Source organism: Vicia villosa, linkage group LG1, assembly GCF_029867415.1.
Source record: "Vicia villosa cultivar HV-30 ecotype Madison, WI linkage group LG1, Vvil1.0, whole genome shotgun sequence".
NCBI lineage: Eukaryota > Viridiplantae > Streptophyta > Magnoliopsida > Fabales > Fabaceae > Vicia > Vicia villosa.
The window spans coordinates 185,719,462-185,742,961 of NC_081180.1; the positions used below are offsets into that span (position 1 = coordinate 185,719,462).

The window sequence follows — 23,500 nt, forward strand, 5'->3', positions numbered from 1 at the left end:
ATCATGCAAGTAGAGTCGAATATGCGATGCAGTTTCGTGTTATCATGACACATATTGGTTCCTTTGCAAACTGTCTGCATCGAGAGTGTGCTTCTTTGCACCACGGGCCTTCTTCTCATCATTACTTTCCTCTCTCTTGATATAACATTATGCTCGTCTTACTACTTTAGCTAAGGACGTCACTATTCTTTGGGCGAAAGATTCGTTGAAGTGTCCTTCCCCGAGCCCGTTCTAAAATGTTGATATTAATATTTCCTTGTTTATATGTACTACCTGGATTGTTGCTTCGTTGAAGCGGGCGAGATACTCCCTCAATAACTCTGATGGGCCCTACCATATATTGAACAAATTGGTGGCAATCAGCTTCTGGTGCTTTCTTGCGCCGAATTAACGGACCAGCTTCTTCACCAGATCTTGATAACTGGCGATGGGGAGTCTGGGGATACCCACGTACCGTACTAAGGTTGCATTCCTAAAGGTGTCGGAAAAGCGCTTGCACTTCAGGGACTCAGGTGCCCAACTAATGATGGCCAACCTGAATGTTGATGGAGGCCACATGCTTATGTGGATCGTTGCACTAATCAAACTTAGCCAACAATGTCAACTTAAAGTTCTCTCGGATGCGCACCTCCCATATATCGTCTGATAGTGGGTCGGGAATCCAATACTTCCATTTCATCCACCATATCTGTTTCCTACTAGCGTTGCTGAATATGAAGAACATTATCTTTCAAGGTTCGGTTATGGCGACGAATGTCGTCCATAGCAGCGAGCATCTCTAGTAAGAAACTTTCCTCGTTGTTATATTATTTGTTGGCCAGAGTAGTCGTATTCTTGTTCATCATGACGTGGGATGAGTGCAAAGACAATAATCTGGTTGAACATTGTGAGGGTGGCCGATGCCAGTTTTACCGGGGAACCACGGTGGACGCTAATTGTACTCTCAGTATCATTATACTGATGTATTTATAGTTCTAAGAGTATTAAACAAAGTATTCCAAGAATGTAGCAACCATTATAGGAATGAGTGGTTGATTCCTTGAAATCTAGGAAGTGAGGTTAAATCGTTCCAACACATTTCACGCACGACCGCATGCTATGAGCGGATACGTTAAAATTAAGGCGAAATATTAGAACAACGAGCGTTCGATCCGAGAGAGGGACACTCGAACTAATGAAAAATGCGACTTGAGAAGGGTGGAGGGCTTGGAGTGTGCTTTTCGCCCGCCCTAGAGACCTCTTTCATTTATACCACTAAAATTTATAATAATTTTTAATGAACATTTTATTTTAAAAGTGTTATTGATTTAGTATAAATTTTAAGAATAAGAAATATGAATATTTAAATGATAATTGCCATATATTTAGTGTATTGGTCTTCATAAATTGCATTTCTTTAATTTTTTATATTTTGTTTACTTACAGTTTTGTTTTGTTAGTATAGAATTAAAATTAAAGAGTGGAGAGTTGAAATGAATGTCACGAAATTAAATGTTTGTTGATTTAGATTTTAACCAATTAAAAAAAAGAGTTTAATTGCTATGCACTATCAATGTAAAAAGTTTTACACCATCACTGCATATGATCATTCAAGTATATACATTTAAAAAATAAATAAATTAAAGTCAAACATTACTATTTATTAACGACTGTGATTAATTGATTGTGTAAAACTTATTTACACTTTACACTTGAGTGCATTCTAATTAATTGTTAAAAAAAATGTTGATAGTTTAATAAGTAAAATAGAGATAGTTTATAAATAAAAATAAAAAAATAAAAGAGTGAGGAAGAAACAAAACTTTAATTTTTTATTGGTTTTTGGGTATAGTTAGTGATTGTGATGGCAATGCATTGCACTTGAGTTGTATCAGAAGTCCCACACCGGTTACATTTGCAAGTTCTTTAGTGTTTATATAACACACACAATCCACTTTTTATTGTCCCTTCGGGGACATCCGATAAAATTGGAACGATACAGAGAAGATTAGCATGGCCCCTGCGCAAGGATGACACGCACAAATCGAGAAATGGTCCAAATTTTTTTTGATTCTTCGTTTTCGTTTTACCTTCTTCCTTTCATGTGATGATTCTTTTCGCTGCAGGTATTGATTTGTCTATTCTGTGAATTTTTGTCACTCTTCAAGCTTGCTTATATGTGGAAGGTAACATTAGGTTTAGGGTTGATCAAATTCTGAAAACTTATGTATTTATTTGCTTAACATTAGGTTTAGGTTTAGGTTGGTTGCAAAGTTTGTTTGGAAGGTAATGTAATTATCCCAAATAATTGATAACTTTTTTTTGTGACTAGTCTTGTAATCATTAGGTATACTAAGGTTGTATGCACTGAAAACTTTACTCTCAGTAATTTATTTCGTGATCACTGCATTTCATTATACACTTTTGTGTTTTCCTTTCTCCATGTTTGTTTCTCTCACTAGTTACTTACTAGTGCTTCTGCATATCCTTTACCTGATTTAATAGCTGTAGCTTGTTTTTCTGCAGGTTCGAAAGCACATCATCATCTTCAAGTCCTCTCAGCTTTTAAAGCCAATAATCCTCAAACCTTGTGTTACTTTTCATCTATGCTTTGGCATGCCCAATATAAACCAGATTGATGCCACCATAATCCACACTCCAATGCTCTTTCAATCTTTCTTTCAGGTATTATTACTTCTTCTTTTTTATCGCAGATAACTAACTCCCTAAAAACTTTTGATTACCAAAAACTATGAACAACACAACAAGTCATTAACACAATATCTGAAATTGTTGCATTATTAGGTATAAGGTCGGTTGTAACCTACTCCAAACTTGACATATTTTTAAGACTGTGAGCAATGAATGTGGTTCGCCCATCTTGTAGCGTTCTTACACATAAGATTACAAGGGATGGAATTCATGGATGCAGATTGATAAATAACCCAATTGGCGGTGGCTTGAGCTGAAACGAAATTTGTGTATAGAATCAGAAATGTGATCATTGCCACTTCTATCTGCATTTCATTTGATTTCTTTGTACACCATATTTCACTGACTAGTAGTGTTTCTCCATATCCTGTACATGATTCAATAATTGAGTCAACATCTCTCCAAACCTCATCTAGCTCACTACCTATTCGCAATTAGAATACTGCAGCATCTTAAAAACTCTCTCGCCAAAGGCCTTTTATATCCTGCATCTTCTGATTATATATTTTCTGTTGTTGCAGATTTTAATTGGGCTACTGTCCCTACTTTTAGAAAGTCTTATACTGGCTACTGTACCTTTATTGGATCATATCTAATCTCCTTGAAACCATTGAAGTAATCTACACTCTCTAGATAAAGTTAAAGAAGCTCAAAACTTGTCAACTCGAATGGCTCCAATTTCTATTTGGAGATTTCCGCATTACTTTCGACAAACCTACCTCCAACTTCTGCGACACCAAATCACCAGTCTCCAAGCTTTATCTCTCAGACATCCACAGTCCAGCTTGTGGGGAAGTATTATCATTAGATAAAAGAGATTTAGCATGGTAATCAATTTGATTTCTGTTGGTGTGTTTTGGTTATCATTCTTCTTTTCTCCTTTGTAATGTTCTCTCCAGCTCTGTGCTTAATAACACCACTGAATATTTTATCACAAATTTGATTAGGAAGTGCTTGCGGCTTTATTTTGAGTCAAACTTAGTTTTAACTAAAACCAACTGATACATACATAAGCGTGATCTAAAGAAACTGAGGATGTGTTTGGTGAATCTGGTTCTTCATCAGAACAACCTGATTATTTCCAGCAGACTTTCAGTGGCCGTGGCCGGACGGATTTCACACTATTACAAGTGTGTTCATTGACAGAGGTTTTTTCATTGTGATATTCTTAATACATGTATAACATATGTCTCTAACTCTAAGCAGGCCATTATAGAAGATAGTTCTTCTTTAGTTTCCCTTGAAATGGGAAGTCTAGTCATTAGTTGACTCAATGGCCTCTTCATTGAGTATACTATCATACTTGAAAGAGCCCTTACTTAAATTATGAAACAGATGCATTAACATGGAGCAAGATAGATAGTCTTAGAATCAAGTTAGCTCAGTCACTATCACAACAGGTTTCTACTTTATAGATGGTGATATGATTGGATCATTGATGTTAGCCACTACTACAACTATTCAAAAGCTGTTGGAGATTAAGAAAACAAGTTTACATCCAAATTAGTCTATATCTAGGACATATGCGTTAACACACATCCACACCAGATTCTTGATTTTGTGGACACTATACAGAGAGGCTAACCAGGTAGCTAATAGTTTAGCAAAGCATGGCTTGGGTTTGGACTCTAGTCTCAAATATTTTTTAGTTTGTTCCTGATTCTGCTTGATAATACCTGTTTCTGCATGAATGGCAACTTCTGACTAATTCTCCTCCATGTCTATGTTATCCTTTGAAGATTTCATGTCATCTTTTTGATACCTCAGTGAAAGTTGTCCAATTCTCATCAAATAGGCGTTTCGTGTATATTCCACATGTTGGAAAGCACAACATCATAGCCAATCTTTTAATGTCAATAATCCTCAAAGCTGGTGTTCCTTTGGCTGTATATTCAGGTATTGCTTATTTTCACAGATAACTCCCTGAAGACTTTTGATTACTATGAAATATGAACACAAGAAGCGGTTGAGACAATATTACAGTTCAATGGATTCTTTATGCAAGTTTTATTTAACTTTGCAGCATGATGAAAGCCTCCTATTAATATTTTAGAAACTGACACAGAAAAAAGTTGGTGCTACATGTGGAAGAATCGGTAAACCTGAGTGTTTTGAAATCCTCTACTCTAAGCAATACTTAAACTGTTAGAGACACCCCATAATTCAGTATCAATAACTAAGCAGGGGTAAAGCTTTTCGGCAGCTATTTGAAGTCTAGGGATACCTTTATTTTGAGGTGCACAACACCATTAACACTGTCATTTAAGAGATTGTTGATGGAAATATATGTTTGTAAGTAAGATTATGATACTTTCAAATGCTGAAAATACAAGTCAAAGTTTTCTAACAATTATTTTGGCTTGTGTTAGACTAGTCCTTGTTCTGCCAGAGGTATTGAGTTGTGAGATTAGATGTGATGCACATATCTTTATTAGCACGAAGGCATAAAATATATCAAATAGGCTTTAAACCAAAGTGAAAAACTAGATTTAACTTTAAAAAGTAGCTGAAATCTAATATTATATATATATATATATATATATATATATATATATATATATATATATATATATATATATATACACAATTATAGGTCACTTCTATGATTTTGAATCAGTTTGATCAGAATTCTGTCCTACCACACCCAATGAAGGCATGAGAGTCAATTCATCATTTCCTGCATCTGTTATCTTTTCAACATCAGTATTCTCTAATTGCACATAGCTGATACTAAGTTGTCTCATATTTACTTTCTCTATATCAACACAATCTCTTTCTGCTAAGGATCCCTCCCTAGAACTAAATGTTGATGAATAATCTGTTTCTGCATCAATAGCAACTTCTGACTCATGCTCCTCCGACTCTACTTTATCCTCCAAAGAATTTTTATCATCTACCTCTGAAAAATTACACTCATATGTGGATTGCTTAATTTGGTCTTTGTGTTCATGCAACTCGTCTTTGATGGTATGTATAGGCTCTTTTGGGTGTAAACTTGTTTCCTCAGTCTCCAATAGATTTTGAATTGTTTTTGTAGCAATATCTATAGCCCAATCATCACTATCTGCATCTCTGAAATTAGTCATGTAGAATATGCTTTGAGATTATGATCAAACTGTTAACAGAACTAAGACTCATGATTTTAAAAACCAAACCGGACGGTTTAAGAACCAAGACTTGCCAGTTCGGTTCTTAAAACAATACTAAGAATAAAAAGAAATTCTGAAATTAGAAAGCGTATTATGCATTACTTGAAAGGGTCAAGTCCAGCTGAGTTAAAGGTTGATTTCATGACAGTTAGAAGGAGCAAAGGATCAGTGGAGAAGTATCCGCCATACATTCCAATTTCCACTAGGAATTGCACATCCAAAATAAACTGCTCAAGGAATAAAGATACAGAATCACTTTAGATAGATAAAATCATGAATATTTGCACCAAATCATTTAGCTATATGAATTTGATCACACATTGTGCAAATTAGTTGCAATGTTGCTTTTAATCTGTCATAATGAAGGCCAAAAGAATAGACAGACGTTCGGAAAATTAGAAACCTGTTTGGCCTCATTAGTTTGTAAGAGAACATGCTCTTCTGGTGTTTCATCGATCTCTTTGTTCTTCGAAACCAAAATAAACATACACACCATCACCTCCCTCAGTAATTCCATCAACCAATTCACTTCAAGCACATTTTCTTCTTCAAGTTTTTCAATTTTCCTCAGTTCTAGAAATAAAACCTGTCCATGACAGAGAAAATCAGAAGCATATATGGATGCAAAATCAGAAGCAACTATTTGCTCACAGGTATTTGCTCCATCTTTTTATTTGTGGAAACTATACCTGAAATATTGCAGAGGGCATTGGATTGTGGATTGTGTTAGCATCAAACTGGTCATTGTAGTGAATAGCTGAAAATATTTCATGGTTGCTGTAAGTAGACAGCATTCTGAGAATTAATTGCTGGCAGAACACATTTCTTAACTTAATGGAGCTCTCTTCGATAAATAACAGGAAATCATCAAGTTCTTGATGCCGATGAACACCTGAATGGTTCTTCACTACTTGTGGATCCATGTGGTTACTGCTTCTGCTGCTAAAGATACCTTTAACCATAGTAGAGAGAAACTGCACTAATGTTGACAAATTAGCCAATATAGAAACCTGTTGTGTCAGTGACTCAGCTAACTTGATTCTAGGACTATCTTGCTCCATTTCATTTGTTTCATAAGTAAGGGCGCTTTCAAGTATGATAATATACTCAGTGAAGAGGTTCTTGAGTCCACTAGTGACGAGATTTTCCATTTCAAGGGTAACTAATGGAGAAATATCCTCTGCAATCGCCTGATTAGAGACACTCAAATGTGTTATGTACTAATACTAGTATTGTGAACACGTGCAATGCACGAGGATACATTTTTCAAAAGAATTTATGTTAGTTACACAATATATGGTCATTGAACAAACCTGCAATAGTGTCTGAACCTTCCTGCCACTGGAAGTTAGCATGCAATAATCAGGTTGTTCTGTCGAAGATCCATCTCCACCAAACACTCGAGACACAATGTAATTCTCTAAAATCCAAGAATCATTTACTGAGAATATAGGAATCACTTTCTTAAAGTGGTTTATGTGTGTATTCAAAACCTCTTCCATGCAAGGGTAGAGATGCTCTACCAGGTATGGCAGCAGCACTAGTTTCTGGTTTTTACCGAGTAAAGAACAATACGAAAATGCAAATTTCGCAGCCTTTATGGCGGAGGACAATCCAACACTAGCTTCTGATGTGCATTTAACAAATTTATCAAAACAGTTAATAAATGACATTGTTTCTTCATATGACCATAACACAAGTTCTGAGGCATAAGGAGAAGTTTCTCCGCATAACATCTCAAAGCTCTTAGCCGCTTGTGAGATCATCGAAAACACAAACTTTGCTAGCTTTCTGATATATATCTCATTTAACAATGAAGTTGACCACTGCAGATTATTTGTTCCAGTTACAATACGCAGATGGTAATATTTAAGCAATAGATGAATAGCAAGTTGAGTATCACCAAGCCTGCAAAGTGTAGTTAGTGCACTTTTTAGTTCGGGCCCTTCTATTCTTTTATTCTCAACTATCTGTATCAACTCTTGTATAATCACGGACTTTTTCTCCGAAATCATCGTGTTATATAACTGTATCTCATCATAACTATTAGAGAGGGCTTCATCTTCATATACAGATTCTAGAACTTTAAGGGCTTCATCTACTTTGTTTTCTGACATAAGAATATCCAGCTTTTCTGAAACATCATTGATATGAGCTTCTAACTCGCTCGGCGGGGATGGTACAACAAAATCTAAAGATTCTTCCATGGTTAAGTTTATAGACAATATCTTAGGATATATGCGATCTTTAAGATCCTTGACCAACATTTGATGTGATAAAAAGTGGTTTTCTAGTTGCAGAAGCTCATTTTCCACTCCTGTCACTTCCTCTAGTATTCTACACATATGAGGGAGAAAATAATAAGCTAAATTTTGTAAAAATAGATTATAGAACTTAATAAATTACCTTACCTAAGGAATGATGAATAGTTAGCACATATATTTTTGTGTAAATCCAAATTTGCTGCTTCCTTGAGTTCTTGAAGTTCATCACACAAATGTTTGATGCCCTATCATATCATGAAGTCAAAACATATGATGAAACATGTTGCAGTGATGAATGTCATGAAAATATAAAATGAATTGAAGAGAGTGTGTGAATGGAAGTACCCTTCCAGTGATGGATTCAATATCAAGTTTTGCATTCTCGTCCGGCTGATTGGAGATGATAGAATTAGAGAGTGAGACGACGGAAACAACGTCGTCTGAGCTCGGCTCGGAAGAGTGTATCGAGTTTCGAGAGACCGGGAGTGAGTGGTCTCGGAAACGGAACTTGGTAGCAGAAGAAGATTCCATTTGCATATTGGTAATGAAGTGATGAAACAAATTTGTTCATTCATTAATATATAGTTTTTTTTATGATACTAGGTTGTTTTGGACATGGGAATTTCCGCTGAGGCTTAGTCGTTTATTCATCTAGAACAATGGTTGTGAAACCTGCTTCATTGATATGTTCGCCAATAAACTGTGTTTTTGTTTTTTGATTCCACAGAATCTGCTTCGGCCTCTACCACTGTTATTGTTCTTTGTTTTATTTTACGTTGCATTTTGTACTCTAGTCATGCGTCTGTCTCATTGTTTGTCTGCATGAGGATATATGGAATGTTTGATAAGTTAGTCCGAAGAAACTTCAGAAGATTTTCTGCTAGAGTAAATCAGCATTTTTGTCGTTTACCAACAAAATATCAACTTTTTTTCCTTGTAAATTTGTGGTGTTAGTTCGTAAATTAACTTATCCGTCCTAGATAGTTGTGAAAATTTTAAAGGGTTAATACCTATTTTTCCAGTCATATAAGACTCGTTTGAAAAATCTTCCTGTATAAAAAAAGGTTGCATGAATTTCCTCATATTAAATTTTGTAAAATTTTTATTTTCAAAACCAACCTTGACACTTGAAAGACTCTAACATTTTGAACCATGTAAATTATTATTTTAGTAAAACCAACATTGCCCGTCATATTGCAGAAGGTTTAAAATGACATAATCTTCAAGTTTATAGGGTTTAAAATGACCAAATCTTCAAATGGCAAGATTGGTTTTAAAAACAAATTTTTTATAAGGTTTAAAACGAGAAATTCTTCAAATGGTAAAGAAATTCATGCAACTTTTTTTTGCAGGAGATTTTCAAACGAGCAGATTTTTCAAAAGAGCCCTATATGACAAGGAGAAATAGGTATTAACCCAATTTTAAATTATTCTCATTCATTACACACCTAAGATTTTTTTAAAAAAAAAAATCAAATCACTTATAGGGGATAGAAATATCTGAACTTACAAAAAAAAAAAAATCTTTGAGTAACAACTAATACGCAGCAAAATTTAGCAATTGAAAGCTTGTAAAAACAATAAATTATTACTGCCAGGAACCTTTGGAACTAATGATAAAAAAATTCGGTCATCAAGACAAAAGAAATAGTTTTATTATGAGGTTAAAATTGAAAAAGAATTACAAGTGTGAATAGTGTGAGAAAGTCCCGTATTAGTTAAAAACGTGGAAACTTAGTAATTATAAATGAGAGAACTCACACACCTATCACCGTAAAATTTTGGGTCAGTATCTGGTGTGTCTCTCACAAAATATGTTGCTCTTAAAAAAAGATACCTCAAATTAAAAGGCTTCCTCGTGTTGATCCTCTCAAATTGTCCCAACAGAAAATAGTGTCAACAATCATACAAAACAACAAAGAGCAGGAAAAGAATGAGAAAACAAAAAATTCTCAAAAATCTGATGCAATGCGAATGTAATATCTTTATTCTTAGACCTTATCTCGACGAATGCAATGGTGAAAATGTAGCACCATGTCTTAAGAATCTCAAGCATAAACATTAGTCTGATCCAACGATTAACAAATTTGGAATATTTATTTTTCTTAGGCTATTTTGAGAAAAACAAGAATGAATTTTTTCACTAGTAATTGGTTCTCTCTCTCCACACAGAGAGAATGACTCTTTATTTAGGATAAGTGAGACACATATGAGCTAACAAATTTAGATCTTTATTTACATAGGAAGGGAGCTCTCTGTCACACCTATGCGAAGGTAATCACTAAAACGGTGATATCACAACAAGTTTCAAATTCACTTTTGGTAGCGCTTTAGTCATCATAACAAAACCATTATCCTCGCTATGAATTTAAGCTCACGCCAATAACTTAGCATCCAATACATCATGTATCCAATGATATCTTATATCAATTTGTTTGGGACCACTATGAAACCTTGATTTTCATCTCATAATTCCCATGCAAATTTAATCAAGTAGCCCAAAGTTGACTTTCCGAAATCAATATCTTTATTCATATCTCAGTCGGACTAGTCCACCAAAATAGGATCCAACACCGGATCCAGCTCCCGCTCCCTCACCAAGCTGAACCACGACTCTGATACCACTGTTGGTGAGTCCGCAAGAGTCGAAAGCACCAACGGGACCAATGCTTCAGGATAATAAGAGAGGGAAACACCACATTTCAACCCAAACTGAGGTTCATGGGATCACCGCCATTTAATATGGAACTTCCCTTAGATTCAGAGTTCTCACTGAGCACTATGAGATTTGCAGGATGCAGATAACTACCAAAGGAATGAATGACATTCAATAATTATAGTCTACTATCTTTGTGTGAGATAAGACGTCGCCTACAATGTTGCCATTGGATATATCTATAAAATTTGCATATCCATCTCCTAAGTTGGCCATTTTGAAGAAGAAAGAGAAGGAAACAACACCAGTAAACAAGAGAGATAGAAATGGTATCTAGAAAAACTTGAGATATAAAGATAAGGAGGATATGATGAAATATCACTAAAAAACGCGAGAGATCAAGTGAATTGAAAATTTTGGAAAAGAAAACAAACTAGTAGAACAAGATATCCTCGAAGCTCGTGGAAGGAAGATCGGAGTTGGTGAGACAGAGAGAGAGAGAGAGAGAGAGAGAGAGAGAGAGAGAGAGAGAGAGAGAGAGAGAGAGAGAGAGAGAGAGAGAGAGAGAGAGAGAGAGAGAGAGAGAGAGAGAATAGACACTTGGTGAGAGAGAGAGAGAGAGAATAGACACTCTGTACAAAGAGTGAAAATGCAACCTGAAAGAAGAAATAACTTTTATATAATGGAGCATGGTAGGGAAATCGACGGTCCAAAACAAAGAAAGGTAGGAAGACGAAAAGTCGACAAATGAATTCACCTAGAGATCACAGCGACACTCGAGTGCACTTAAGCACCCTAAAGTGCAACCTCACATCCTACCTAAAACCAGATGTAAGAATGATCCTAGGTAGGGTGTGAGGTTGCACTTTAGGGTGCTTAAGTGCTAATTTTCAAGGTCACTTACTCCCTTTCGCCAAACCTCTTCCACTTCTACAAAGCAAGAGTTTGTCGTGAAGACCGCGGTAGCGACCTCGTACTCTAAAATCTTCACATTACTATGTAATTAAAGAATTTGGGGACAATTGTTCTAGACCGTAGACCGGTTATAGGCCCAATGAAGGAGATGCTCAATCACAAGAAGATCCAGTTTTGTAGTGCACCCATTAAGGTGCTAAAGATCCCGTACACCTGCAATCATGAGACCTCCATCCAATCTTTTCATCTAGATGATCGCCCATTGTTACATATAATCAGACGGTCCCCGCATCGCATGACGTGAAACAATAAGCATTAGGTGGTTCTATCTGCAATTCTTATACATTACTTAACGTTTATATGTATATTCTCATCATTACTCATTTTACCATCTCTCTCCCATTTAACTTACAAGAATATTTGAGTAATAATTTTAAAAAATAGTACATTCTATATCATATCTCATATCCAAAATAGACCATAGACAACATCATTTGTTTTTCCTGTTTAATTGATATTTATGGTTGATTATGTCGTGTATGTGGTGGCAACTGACAGCATTAGTGGCGTAGTGATAAGGTTAGAAGTGCAAGCGATAAAAGGTGCTATTTTCTTCCTGCTCAAAGTTCACGGATCCTTACCTTTCAAGAACCGATCTCAAAGTATATTATTTTTTGATTCTCTACAAAACAAATTTCAAACGTAAGTTATACATTCAATTGTTTTGAAGAATCTAAAATAAGATTTTATTCTTTTTCTATATGGAATAGTTTTTTCAAAACACACCAGGAATCTTCAAACTCTTGGAAGAGATTGTTTCCGTACAAAAGAACAATTATTATAAATAAAAATACAAGAATGTCAAAACATATTCTTAATAATCCAAAAACCACACCCTGTCTTCTTTTTCCCTTTGCTTCTTTTGTCACATCACTATTCATATTGTAAGAAGAAAAATCAACTTTGCATTTGTTTTGGCCTGAAATTGTTCCGAGTGATATTATTCGCACTACTGAGTATATTCTTGATTCAACAGATAAAGTAATAAATCAATCAAACTTCATCATGGTCACAATAGACTTCTACCATTGTCTTAATGCCAAATATATTGTAAAGTAAGACACTTTTTTATATTTGAAAATGAAAATGAAACAATTCTAGAAGTTTAATTTTTTTGTTTAATAGTATAATGATCGGATTTTATCATTTCAAAATGAATAAGTGAAATATCATAGAATTCGCATCTTAACCGACATGAGTTTGAAAAAAAGGACACAAATTGTATAATTATTAAAATATTAATTTCACTTTATGCTTGATGGTAAGTTCAAGGGGGGAAAACATTAGAGTAGGGAAAAGTAGTTCTGGAAAATTCATCACAGAACAGTCATACTGTATGGTCCATATAAGCCATGTGGACCTAAAACTCTGTAATTGTTCCAATATTTATGAGAAATGCATGAAAATAGGAGCACATTTTTTATATGAATATATTTTTTCTTGCTAAAAATTTTAATGAGTACCTACTTTTCTTCACTTATTAAATTATTTCAAGTTTGCTCTGTCTTCCATCAAATAAATAGTTAAACTTGTCATTGTTAATTGGTAATACTTCTCTTTCATGCCACCTTTGAAGCCTTTAGTTTACCTTGATATCATGTAATGGGACCACAATCATGCAATTTTGATGGAAAGTTATAGTTGCAATTTGCTTTTCTATTACTTTAAATATTCCACAAACAAAATTTTATATTTCTTTGGCACTTATATAAAATTGTTTGCTTAAAAATATTTGACAAATGCTATGGTGGACCACCTTATTATTTTTCTCCTTTTTTTTTGTTTTCTAGATTGACTTTTGATAATTATACATGAATATACTTGATGTAAATTAAATGGTGACATCACAAAACTGCTTGTTTAATCCACCTTGAGGTTTTTTAGAATCTGTCATCTGAAAGGTTCAAGTGGAGCAGATTCTTCAAGAGACTGTGCTGCTTGAAAACATTCTGCAGCTTCAACCAATGATGATATTGTACCCTCAGCTTTGTGAAAGAGACCAAGATTATACCAAGCAGAAGCATTCAATCTATCGTGTCGTAGTGCATCCGTCAAAAAACTTCTGACTGCGGGATTTGATTTATTACTGCAATGTCGAAGTACTTTAGCAGTGGAGATTAAGCTCAGAACATGGCCAGGGTCAATGTTTAAAGCATCACCAAAAGCTTTTAGAGCTTCTTTGTAAAGGCCCTTTGCTTCATACATTATACCTGTATAATTTGAAGAGAACGGTTAAGAGACCGAAAAAGTAATTAAACATTAAGAATGGTTTCTATATTAAGCGGCCAATTATTTCAAGTGATAATAATCTGTTAGTATCATTTCAATCTCAAAAAGAAAAATTAAATGGAGTATATGTTTACCTAGAGCATGACATCTAGAAGCAGAGTATGGTTTGATGGCCTTAGATTTTGAAAGACATGTCTCTGCATCATGCCATTGGGACAGACTGATATATACATGAGCAAGATCATGCCATATTTCCACTTCCAAGTTCCTAGCACGATCTCGGTTGTCCTATCACAAATAGTATTAATAAAAGCGTAAGTACTAGAACACAAAAAATAATACCTTTAACGATTATATAACTTCTTCCAGGAATAAGACGAGGTGGTTAGAACAACAAACCTTATATAACTTCTTCCAAGAACCAAAACTCTTTCTTTGAATTTGAAGAACTGCAAGAAGCTGAGTATATGTCTCAATGGCATTCTTTAACTGGTTCTGTGCAATTTGAATTTTAGCTTTTGTTCGCAACAAATCACCTTGATCCCATTTCCCAGTCTGATCCAAAGCAGCGTTAATAATAGATTCCGCATCCAAGAACTGTTTTTTAGCAGATAATATCCGTGCCAATAGTAACCATCCTTTAACATTAGAACCACCTTCCAGTTTTACGACGTACTTTGCATAATGAAGCGCGTCATCCAACTTCCTTTGTTCTGCATATTCTAGGCTAAGATGGTATAGTACTAACGGGTCTATCATTCTGGTCATTCTACCAGCAGTTTCCAAGGCTTGAAGTGCCTCAGATTGCCTCTCAAACTTCTCAGAATCAGAAACGGCCAATTTCGAATGTGCCGATAATGAAACACCAAGATATAATTTGGCAACATTTTCTAACTGCGTACATTTTCCATCTAAGCTCTCGACCGCTCTCTGAGCAAAGCTTACCCCTTCTTCTGCAAGCGGAGGATTCTCACAACAAATCTTAGAAGCCATTAACAAACCAGGAACATGTTTTGGCCTTTCTCTACCATGCAACAATTTTCCTAGTAGATCAAGTGCCGTTGTGTCCTTATCTGCCCCATAATAACAAAGAGCTAGATCATAGAATCTTTCACTTCGATGAATAGTCCCGGGGAGCAATTCTTCCAAATGATCGGCTAAACTTGATAGGCCTCCCGAAATAGACAGTGCAAACGAAAGGTGGTCCAAAATTGAAGGATCCCACTCAATTCTATTGAGAGAGACTTTTCTTAGCAAAATCATTAAAAGAAGTATGGCCTCTTCTATGTTGTTTCCTGGTACAAACGAGCCGTCCATTTGGGAACGCAGATTAGGGGGCATTACTTCTCCTCCACTATATAGAAGAAAAACAACAAATTCCTTTTGAATCTTAGCTGTAGTCCCTGCATCAAGATTCCATTGATAAAGGAGTGCTCTCCGGTAAGACAAAGTAGCTTCGCGCGGACAATCAGCAAGCTTCCACAACTCCGGAAGCAGCTCGACTGCCTTGCTCACGGTCTCCTGCAATTTACATTCAGCACCAAAGTTATCAGGCAAGCCTTCAGGTAATGAAGATTCCACTATGTCCATAATAACTTTGCAAGATTGAGCAGCTTCTGCAAGAATGATTGGAACTATTAGATTACACTTTGACTAATGTCCTACTGTAATTGAAACCAATTTTATAATAACTTATGCATACTTTTCTGCGCTGGTCTTATGCAACAAAATAGATAGTATTCAAAAGAAATTTCATAACCTAAAGACACATAGCAGTTGAAATCAAATACATATACTAAGGGTTTGTTTGGACAAACAACTTAGCTAAGTTATTATAGCATAAGCACTTATCCTGTAAGTGCTTATGTATAATTAAAAAACGATAAATAAAGTCAATATGTTTTCACATAAGTTATAAGTTGTTTTTATAATCTACCTTGGAGAGCTTATGAAAATACTGAAAACAATTTATGGATATGTCATACAATGATTCCATAAGCTCTTCCAAACAGTGTCCCAGGCGTTTGCCTTAGCATACAAGTTCAAATAAGTCAATCCAAACAGACTCTAATTATACTTGTAAAATAATGTGGATCACAGGTGAAAGATCTACCATTGCACAGGCTAAAAATGTTGCGAAATTAAGCGCAAAACTAAGAATCAAACAACCAAAAAGGTTACCTTTAAACCTCTCAAGAGCCTGCAAAGATTTAGTTTTTAGGAAAAGTGCTTCCAACAATAATCCAACAGAATGTATAGACATTTCCGGTTCACCATGATTATGAGAATGCCTCTTTCGCCGTTCTCCATTTCTCGAAAGCGCGATTTTGATCTTCGGAGTCACAACAGCTATATCTATTCCCTCAAATACATGTAAAGCAGCTACTAGATTTCCTTTCTGATACTCATATCTCCCTAACAGCGCTCTAGCTTCCTGCACAATACATACATAATTACATAACTTTCACTTCAAATTTCAACAGTAACTATAATTTAGAAGAGGTTATGAATGAACCTCGTAGTTCAATACGCCACTCTCGCGTAAAGATAATTCAGCTTCTTCTATATTGCCGGTGTCGGGTTTGAGATCGAGTTTTCCAGGAAGGAAAGAATGGCCGCTTGCTGAGAAGAAGTCGTTGGTTACAAGCGATTGAGAGGAAGGGTATGTTTCATCTGTTGGCCCCAATTGGTCACCTGAGCGTAGGAACTTCATTGTTGTATGAGGAAAAATTGAAGAGAGTTGAGAATTGGGAAGTGTTAAACCCTAGAAATGGAGGGAGGGGAATGAGAGTGAAGTGGGAGAGAGATCTAAGGTGATGGCAATGGCGGAAGGTGCGCACGGATGAGATTGGTTGGGGGTTTTGTTTGGTTTGGTTTTGTTAAGTGTTAAGTGTGTTGTCGTGGAGTGGGGTCCGGTGGGTGATTTTAATTAACTGCTGACGGGGACGGGATGAGTTTTGACGTTGGTGTGTGGACTGTATGGTGGCTGGATGTCATTAAAATTAAAACGGTTTTCATTGACTACATTGAATCACACGTTTCACGCCTACCACTTCATCCATCTACTTCAAGCCTCCAACGAATTTCATCTCCATTTTTTTTTAGATTTATAATTTATATATTTTTGAGACAGATTTCACTAGTTCATTACTCCCTCCGATCTTTTTTTTTTTGACAGAAATTAAATGATATTCATTCATTCAAATCGATAGAGTACATCGTTGCAATACAAATTCAAAATCGCCAAAAACAAAAAGGATGAATCTGCGAACAAATCCACAGCATCCATGTTAATAGCATAAAACGGCAAATTGCATATGCCTACAAATATTAATGTATTGACTGTATTGAGATGTCTGAAATATTCATGCTTCCGGATCTGTAGCGTTGACGGCACCAAAGTCATTGATTGAATCTGCACTAGATCGAAACTAATCTTTCAACCTGAAACAAATGAACGCCGCACAAAAAACGGAAAAACAAAATACCCGCACAAAGACGAGATCACAAACGATGATCCACGAAATCACAAAAAAGACAAAAAAAAAAAGGTGTGAAAATCACTTATTTAAGTAATAGATAAACAAAAACGATTTGGAGGGGTGATTTTGGATCAAAATTGATCCTAAATCACCCCTCTTTGAGAGAGAGGAAGAAAAAAAGAAGAAAAGTGACGGCTAGGGTAGAAGAGGAGGAGTAAATAATGTATAAGAAAAAATTCTCTTTTTAGATACATTGAATAAATAATGTATCTAAAAAACATAATGTCTAGATACATTATTTATTCAATGTATTTAAAAAGAGAATCTTTTCTTATAAATTGGACAAGAAGTAGTATTATTTTTGTTCTGCTTCAAAAGAGTGGTTCTACATGTGGAAATCGTCTCTTGTTTATCGTGAAATTTCAAACTAGATTTCTCTTTTTATTTTTGTTGTGTTGCCCCACTCGCTAAATCGGTCCTCAGCCTCACATTTGATGAGCCATTTCCTTCACTCAAAATAAGTATTTTGGCTCTGGTGACTCCTCTAGTTGATGCATCTTGCCATATCCTGACCTCTCAACTAGTTAGACAAGCAAATTTTTAAGTCATGTCGTCGTTTCAACAATAATTCCAAGTTCAAACGTCCAAGAAACGGTTGGGTGCAAGTATGCTTATGAATGGGTGGAATGTTGGATTTATAAGAGAGATGACTCATTTACCTAACACCTTAAGGTTTTGGGTTGAGATGTAGTGTCTCCCTCTCTTGTGATCCTAGAGCATTGGTCCCGTTGGTACTCCCGACTCTCCCGAACTCCAACAAAAACCACCACTTGCAGCACAATTGCAACTGTCAGAATAAAAAATGTCTCAAAACCTCCAACGGCTGCAGACTGCCCTCAGAATGAGAGTTGAGAACAAACTCGTTACAAATATCTATAACCTGCTACATCAAAATAACACACACCTCCTCAACGAGACTCCTTCTTATAGAAAGAACCAACAAAGGGCTCTTACACATATCACTACTCAACTTGAGGTGTTATAATACAATGCAATATTCCAATTTTTCCCGTCTAAGGTGAACCACTAACTAAGTGGTTGATGGTGGACCATGATTCCTAGCCACTAGATTAAATGGTTCTTAAGAGCTTTATGATGGATTGACCAAATCAAATTCTTTTATCTTCTCAATTGTATCCTCTCTAATGAAGTTCACCATTAGTACAGTTTCTCCTTCCTCTTTTATGATTGTCTTTCTTATTCCACTTCTACTTAGATGTTGTCATTTCTCATCATTAAATTTAAAAGATAAAATTTATTTATGTAAGATTTTATTGGATGGAGAACTGTTATACGAGATATTGAATTCACGGGATAGAAATTGACAATATTTTAACTTCGTAAATTGAATTGAACCAACCAAAAAGTTATACTCCATTTCGCTTAAAAGTATATGATTGAAAACACTTTACAACTTCAATTCTTTTCCATATGTCTTTAAAAGTATACTGCAAAAAAGTCTACCATTTTCCTTATATACAAATAATTCAAAATCGATTAACTATCGCTAATTAATTCCTTGTTGTGCTATTGTGAAATGTATTTCTTATTCATCCATTTCTCCACCGTATTATTCAACATCATTGCCGCTGCAACGAAACCCTTTAACTTTTAATTGAAACGCAGTAAAAAAAATTGTTCAATTCAAATTAGGTGGTTGAGTTATAATACTGCCAATTTCTATCCCATGACTTCAATTTCTCATATAACCATTATCCATCCAATAAAATCTTACATAAATAAATCTTATCATTCAAACTTGATGAATGGGAAATGGTGACAGTAAAGGAGAAATGGAATAAAGAAAGAAAGTCATAGAAGAGGAAGGAGAAATTACTTTGGTGTGGTCAACCCATCATAAATCTCATGAGAATTATTTAATCTAATTGCTAGGAATTATGGTCCACCATTAACCACTTAGTTGACGGTTCACCTTAGACTTCACCCATGCTTATTATCCATAAATTTATTTATTAGTGGTAAATCCATAAATTTATTTATTAGTGGTAAAACATTAGGTTAGAAGACCTTAGTTAAGATTATGATTAGAAGTGGTGGCATCTTTGTGATAACGGCTTAAGTATAAGGAAAAATTGGTCATGTATTTTAAGTTAAGATTTTTAAAAAAAATATCACTCTTTTCATTTCTTCTCCTTGTTGCAAGTAAAAATTAAGATAAAGTATAAAAGGGAGAGAAAATTAGCTTGTGGTGGAGGGAAAGGAAAGAGGAAGAAGAGTACTTCTAGACCATTTCATCCATCTTGCATGTGTGGTTTTAAGTATCTTAAAGGAGAATCAAATTTATTTGATCACAAGCTTCAAGATTTCATCACCATCATTTCCTATTCATTACCCGATTTAGGTTATATTAGAAAGGTAGGGTTCATAGATAGATGAGATAGCTCTCTAGAGCTAAATGCATGCTCGGGGTTTTGAGGATTTCACTCTTATATCTTGCTTGTGTTGCATAAAATTTGTTTGATTGTATGATAATTGTGTGCTAGATGAAACTACTATGTTTTGTTGATGGTTGTGTTATTTATGCATTGATAAATACATGGTTGGAGGTGTGAAAGTCGGTGGATTTGCGAATTATGTAGAAAATGGGAATCAAAATTTATCCAAGGAAAACCAGAGTTTCTCACGAACAGTCAGTGGGTAAAAACCCAAAAAAAGAAGAAAAGCCAAAACAGTTGTGTCGGCTGGTACATGACAATGCTATTGGACTCGAGTTTTTATACTATGAGGTGTTCCCTAAGTGCAACACACCTGTGTTGAGCAACACAGGACACCCGTGTTGACCCCAGTCAAAGAGAAACTTCCCCGTGTTAGGTGAAAAAAATGCGATAGAAACGATTTAGAGGGGGTGAATAGACCCTTTAAAAAATTATTCGACTAATTCTCCCAAATGAATTATTAGAGGTTTTTCAAAAGTGTGCACAGAAGATTCAAAGCGAAAAATAGAAAGATTATGCTTTATGCTTTTATTGGAATTTCGATCATGTCGACAAATACATAATTCACTAAACTAACAAATTATTCAAGAATGAATAATTGAATGATTGTATATTACATGAGATGTGTCATATATGATATTTCAATTATGATCATATTGTAACAATACTAAGTTTCAAGAATTCAATCAGCACTAAAGCTCAATTAAGTACTAATTCTAACAAAACCTAACCTTACATCATAAATCGCTACCAATTGAATTGAATGATAAAATATGCTAAGAATTGAAAATCTAAGCATGCAATATCATACAAAATATTAAATGCAAGAGTTAGAGAGAGAAAGTACACCGGAATATATAGTGGTTCGGCGTTTGTCCTTGTTTTGCCTACTCCATTCTTCAATGGTTTCCCATTGGAACCTGCTTTGTTCCTTTTTATTCTAACAGATATTGCAAGATTTCACACAGTCACAAATCCACAACAATTCTTAGAAAGGGATTGAAACCACATATACATATATATATATATATATATATATATATATATATATATATATATATTCATGCATCATTTTAAAGGGATTGAAACCAAAAATATACAAAGAGATTTTTATCATCTTCATCCTCTCTCATTGCATACATACAATAACTACACATAATCATTTTTTATGTGTGATCAAGAGATAGTTTGATAAGGTCCAATTAGGTGTGTTATAATCAATTGAGTTAGAGATTCTCTAGGGGTTTCAATATATATCCGTTTAGGGTTTTCCTCCAAGATCAATGACTGATTTGGGGGTTTGCATAAGTCTTTGCAATATGAATTCAGCCGAGTGAAAGCTTTGAAGAATGGGGGTTCTATCGAAGGAGTAACGGTAAACGCATGATCAATTGAAATATTTGGGACAAGATTGCGCAATTTGGATATAGTCGAGTGAAAGCTTTAAAGAAAGAAATTTCTATCAAAGAAGGAACGGTAACCGGAGGATCATCTTGGTAATCTTGGGTCACAATATTTTGTAATTTGGATTCAGCCGAGTGAATGGTTCAAAGAAAAGGAGTTTATCGAAGGATTACCGGTAACCAGAGGGTCAAATTGGAAGTATTCAGTTACTTGATCGAGCTCAAGATCAAGGAAATAGAAGAAGATATAATGAACATCAAACACAGGGTTTGGAGGGTTGGATTGATATTTTTTCTCTTGTAAACTACATTTGTTGAGGTTAATTTTATTATCTTAATTCCTTTGGAATTTGGGAAAGACATACCCATAGCGAGGCTGATGGAGAAACTGCCTAAACAAATCCCTCTCTCTCTCTCTCTCTCTCTCTCTCTCTCTCTCTCTCTCTCTCTCTCTTGTTTACTTGCAAATTGGGAAACCATTGATTATAAATAGAGATGATTTCTTTGTCTAATACTTACTATTTTTTTGTTGAGTTGATTGCAATCTATGTGATTGTAATTGGTTTCTCATATCAACAAAATCAAAGAAAAATCTGATTTGAATTGATTTCACGCCAAGTGTTTGACAAATTGCTTAAGTCAATTTTTGTTTGTTATTTCATTGGAAATCGGTTACTATTGTGTGGTTTTATTCAAATGTTGCTGCTAAAATATATTGATTTAGTTTCTCATCTAACGTAAACGTTCTATAAGGTTTTGTGCATATCTGATCTTCTCGATAACGGTTTTACGCATAGTCAAACATTTTCAAACATAATTTTAAACAAGAAAATTTTATTTGCCATCTATTCACCCCCTCTAGATCGTAGCCTATCGTCTAACAAGTGGTGTCATGAGTGTAACACCCCATACATAACTGACTAGTATATTATGCATGAAACGTTAAAATTGATATTGAGTATATACAAAAGCCATAGTTATAGAAATATCCATATAAAATACAACATGAAATCCTATTAAGAATTACAAAACATGTGTCTTCAATGGATCTGCACAGCGGAAAGATGAGATCAGACGAGGTCTCCGAGCCGTCATCACTTCCAAATCTTCAGTCCAAACCTGCTACTGACCAAACGCTACTAAACTGCACCTGAAAAATGTAAGTTGATTGGGGTAAGATTACTAAATCTCAGTGAGTCCTCCTATCCTATGGGTCCACTCGGTTCTACAGGGTACATGCATCAACAAAACCGAATCCACCATTGATCCGGGGTTTATCCTCACATCCGGTACAAGTACGGAGAAAACACATGAATCGTCCACCATAGGAGTCATCATATCACAAGTACACAAATAGTATAACAAACACGTATGCAGACCCATACCCATGTACGGGGAATCCAGAAGTACGTTAATACCACTACTAAGTTACTAACACACCCTCGGTGGGTTCACCCATGCCTATTTGTCAAGAGACTTGCACAAGCACCCTGCAAGAATGATTAAATGGGTTCGCACAAGCCTACATGGCTGCGAGATGACCTTGCCTAAGAGGCAACACCGTCCCATTAACCATCTGTACGCACGTGGTGTTAACGGCAAGTGCAACACGCCGTCTCGACGCATGAGCCCATCCGGGTAGGAACCTAATGATGTAGCCTACATGGCATCACTAGAGATGGTAGCCTAATGTCAAGTTCAACTAGGGTTCTAAGGGCAAATTAGTGCTTCACGACACTACATGGTAGCCTAATGTCTCCTCGATCATGTTCAAGGGCCATCAGAACCAACCAAAGTGTCACACTAACGGTGGCCACCATATCAACCATATCGGGACGAGCCGTACAGTCTCCTTGGTCTATTGCCACATACCTAAGGTACACTAGATCCGGGTGTAGGATCTTTCACACAAGTAAACCCAAACAATACCCTTAAAAATAAAGCACGCAAAACAAACAATTGAAAACATTTATAATGAACTAAAGCCCTAAGGTAAACCCCTCTTAAAAATATTCCCCAGCAGAGTCGCCAGTTCTGTAACTCGGTGAACTGACTTTTTATTTAAGTAAGCAACAATGTTGCGGTGAAGCATGAGTCGCCACCGACTTTTATTTTGTCCAATGTTAGGAAGGGTA

At 35.5% G+C, this 23,500-nt stretch overlaps 2 protein-coding genes and 1 non-coding gene across 3 annotated transcripts; 1 reads left to right on the top strand and 2 right to left on the bottom strand.

Annotated features, from left to right (window-relative positions):
- Window positions 1–1,942: 1,942 nt before the first annotated feature.
- On the top strand, window positions 1,943–2,045 carry LOC131645295 (U6 spliceosomal RNA). The gene has a single exon (XR_009296926.1). It is a non-coding gene; the product is annotated as a U6 spliceosomal RNA (small nuclear RNA).
- A 3,214-nt stretch (window positions 2,046–5,259) lies between these two features.
- On the bottom strand, window positions 5,260–8,900 carry LOC131644734 (exocyst complex component EXO84B-like). Its single transcript, XM_058915308.1, has 7 exons — window positions 8,450–8,900; window positions 8,252–8,349; window positions 7,154–8,177; window positions 6,530–7,030; window positions 6,244–6,426; window positions 5,943–6,067; window positions 5,260–5,763 (listed from the first exon to the last, which is right to left on the bottom strand). The coding sequence occupies exons 1-7, from the start codon at window positions 8,639–8,641 to the stop codon at window positions 5,292–5,294; spliced, it is 2,595 nt and encodes an 864-aa protein (XP_058771291.1). The 5' UTR covers window positions 8,642–8,900; the 3' UTR covers window positions 5,260–5,291.
- Window positions 8,901–13,195: 4,295 nt separating this feature from the next.
- On the bottom strand, window positions 13,196–16,937 carry LOC131644735 (protein NPGR2-like). The gene is made up of 5 exons (XM_058915309.1): window positions 16,480–16,937; window positions 16,146–16,398; window positions 14,364–15,580; window positions 14,099–14,252; window positions 13,196–13,945 (listed from the first exon to the last, which is right to left on the bottom strand). Exons 1-5 carry the CDS (start codon window positions 16,675–16,677, stop codon window positions 13,626–13,628), a joined length of 2,142 nt encoding a protein of 713 aa, XP_058771292.1. The 5' UTR covers window positions 16,678–16,937; the 3' UTR covers window positions 13,196–13,625.
- Window positions 16,938–23,500: the final 6,563 nt, after the last annotated feature.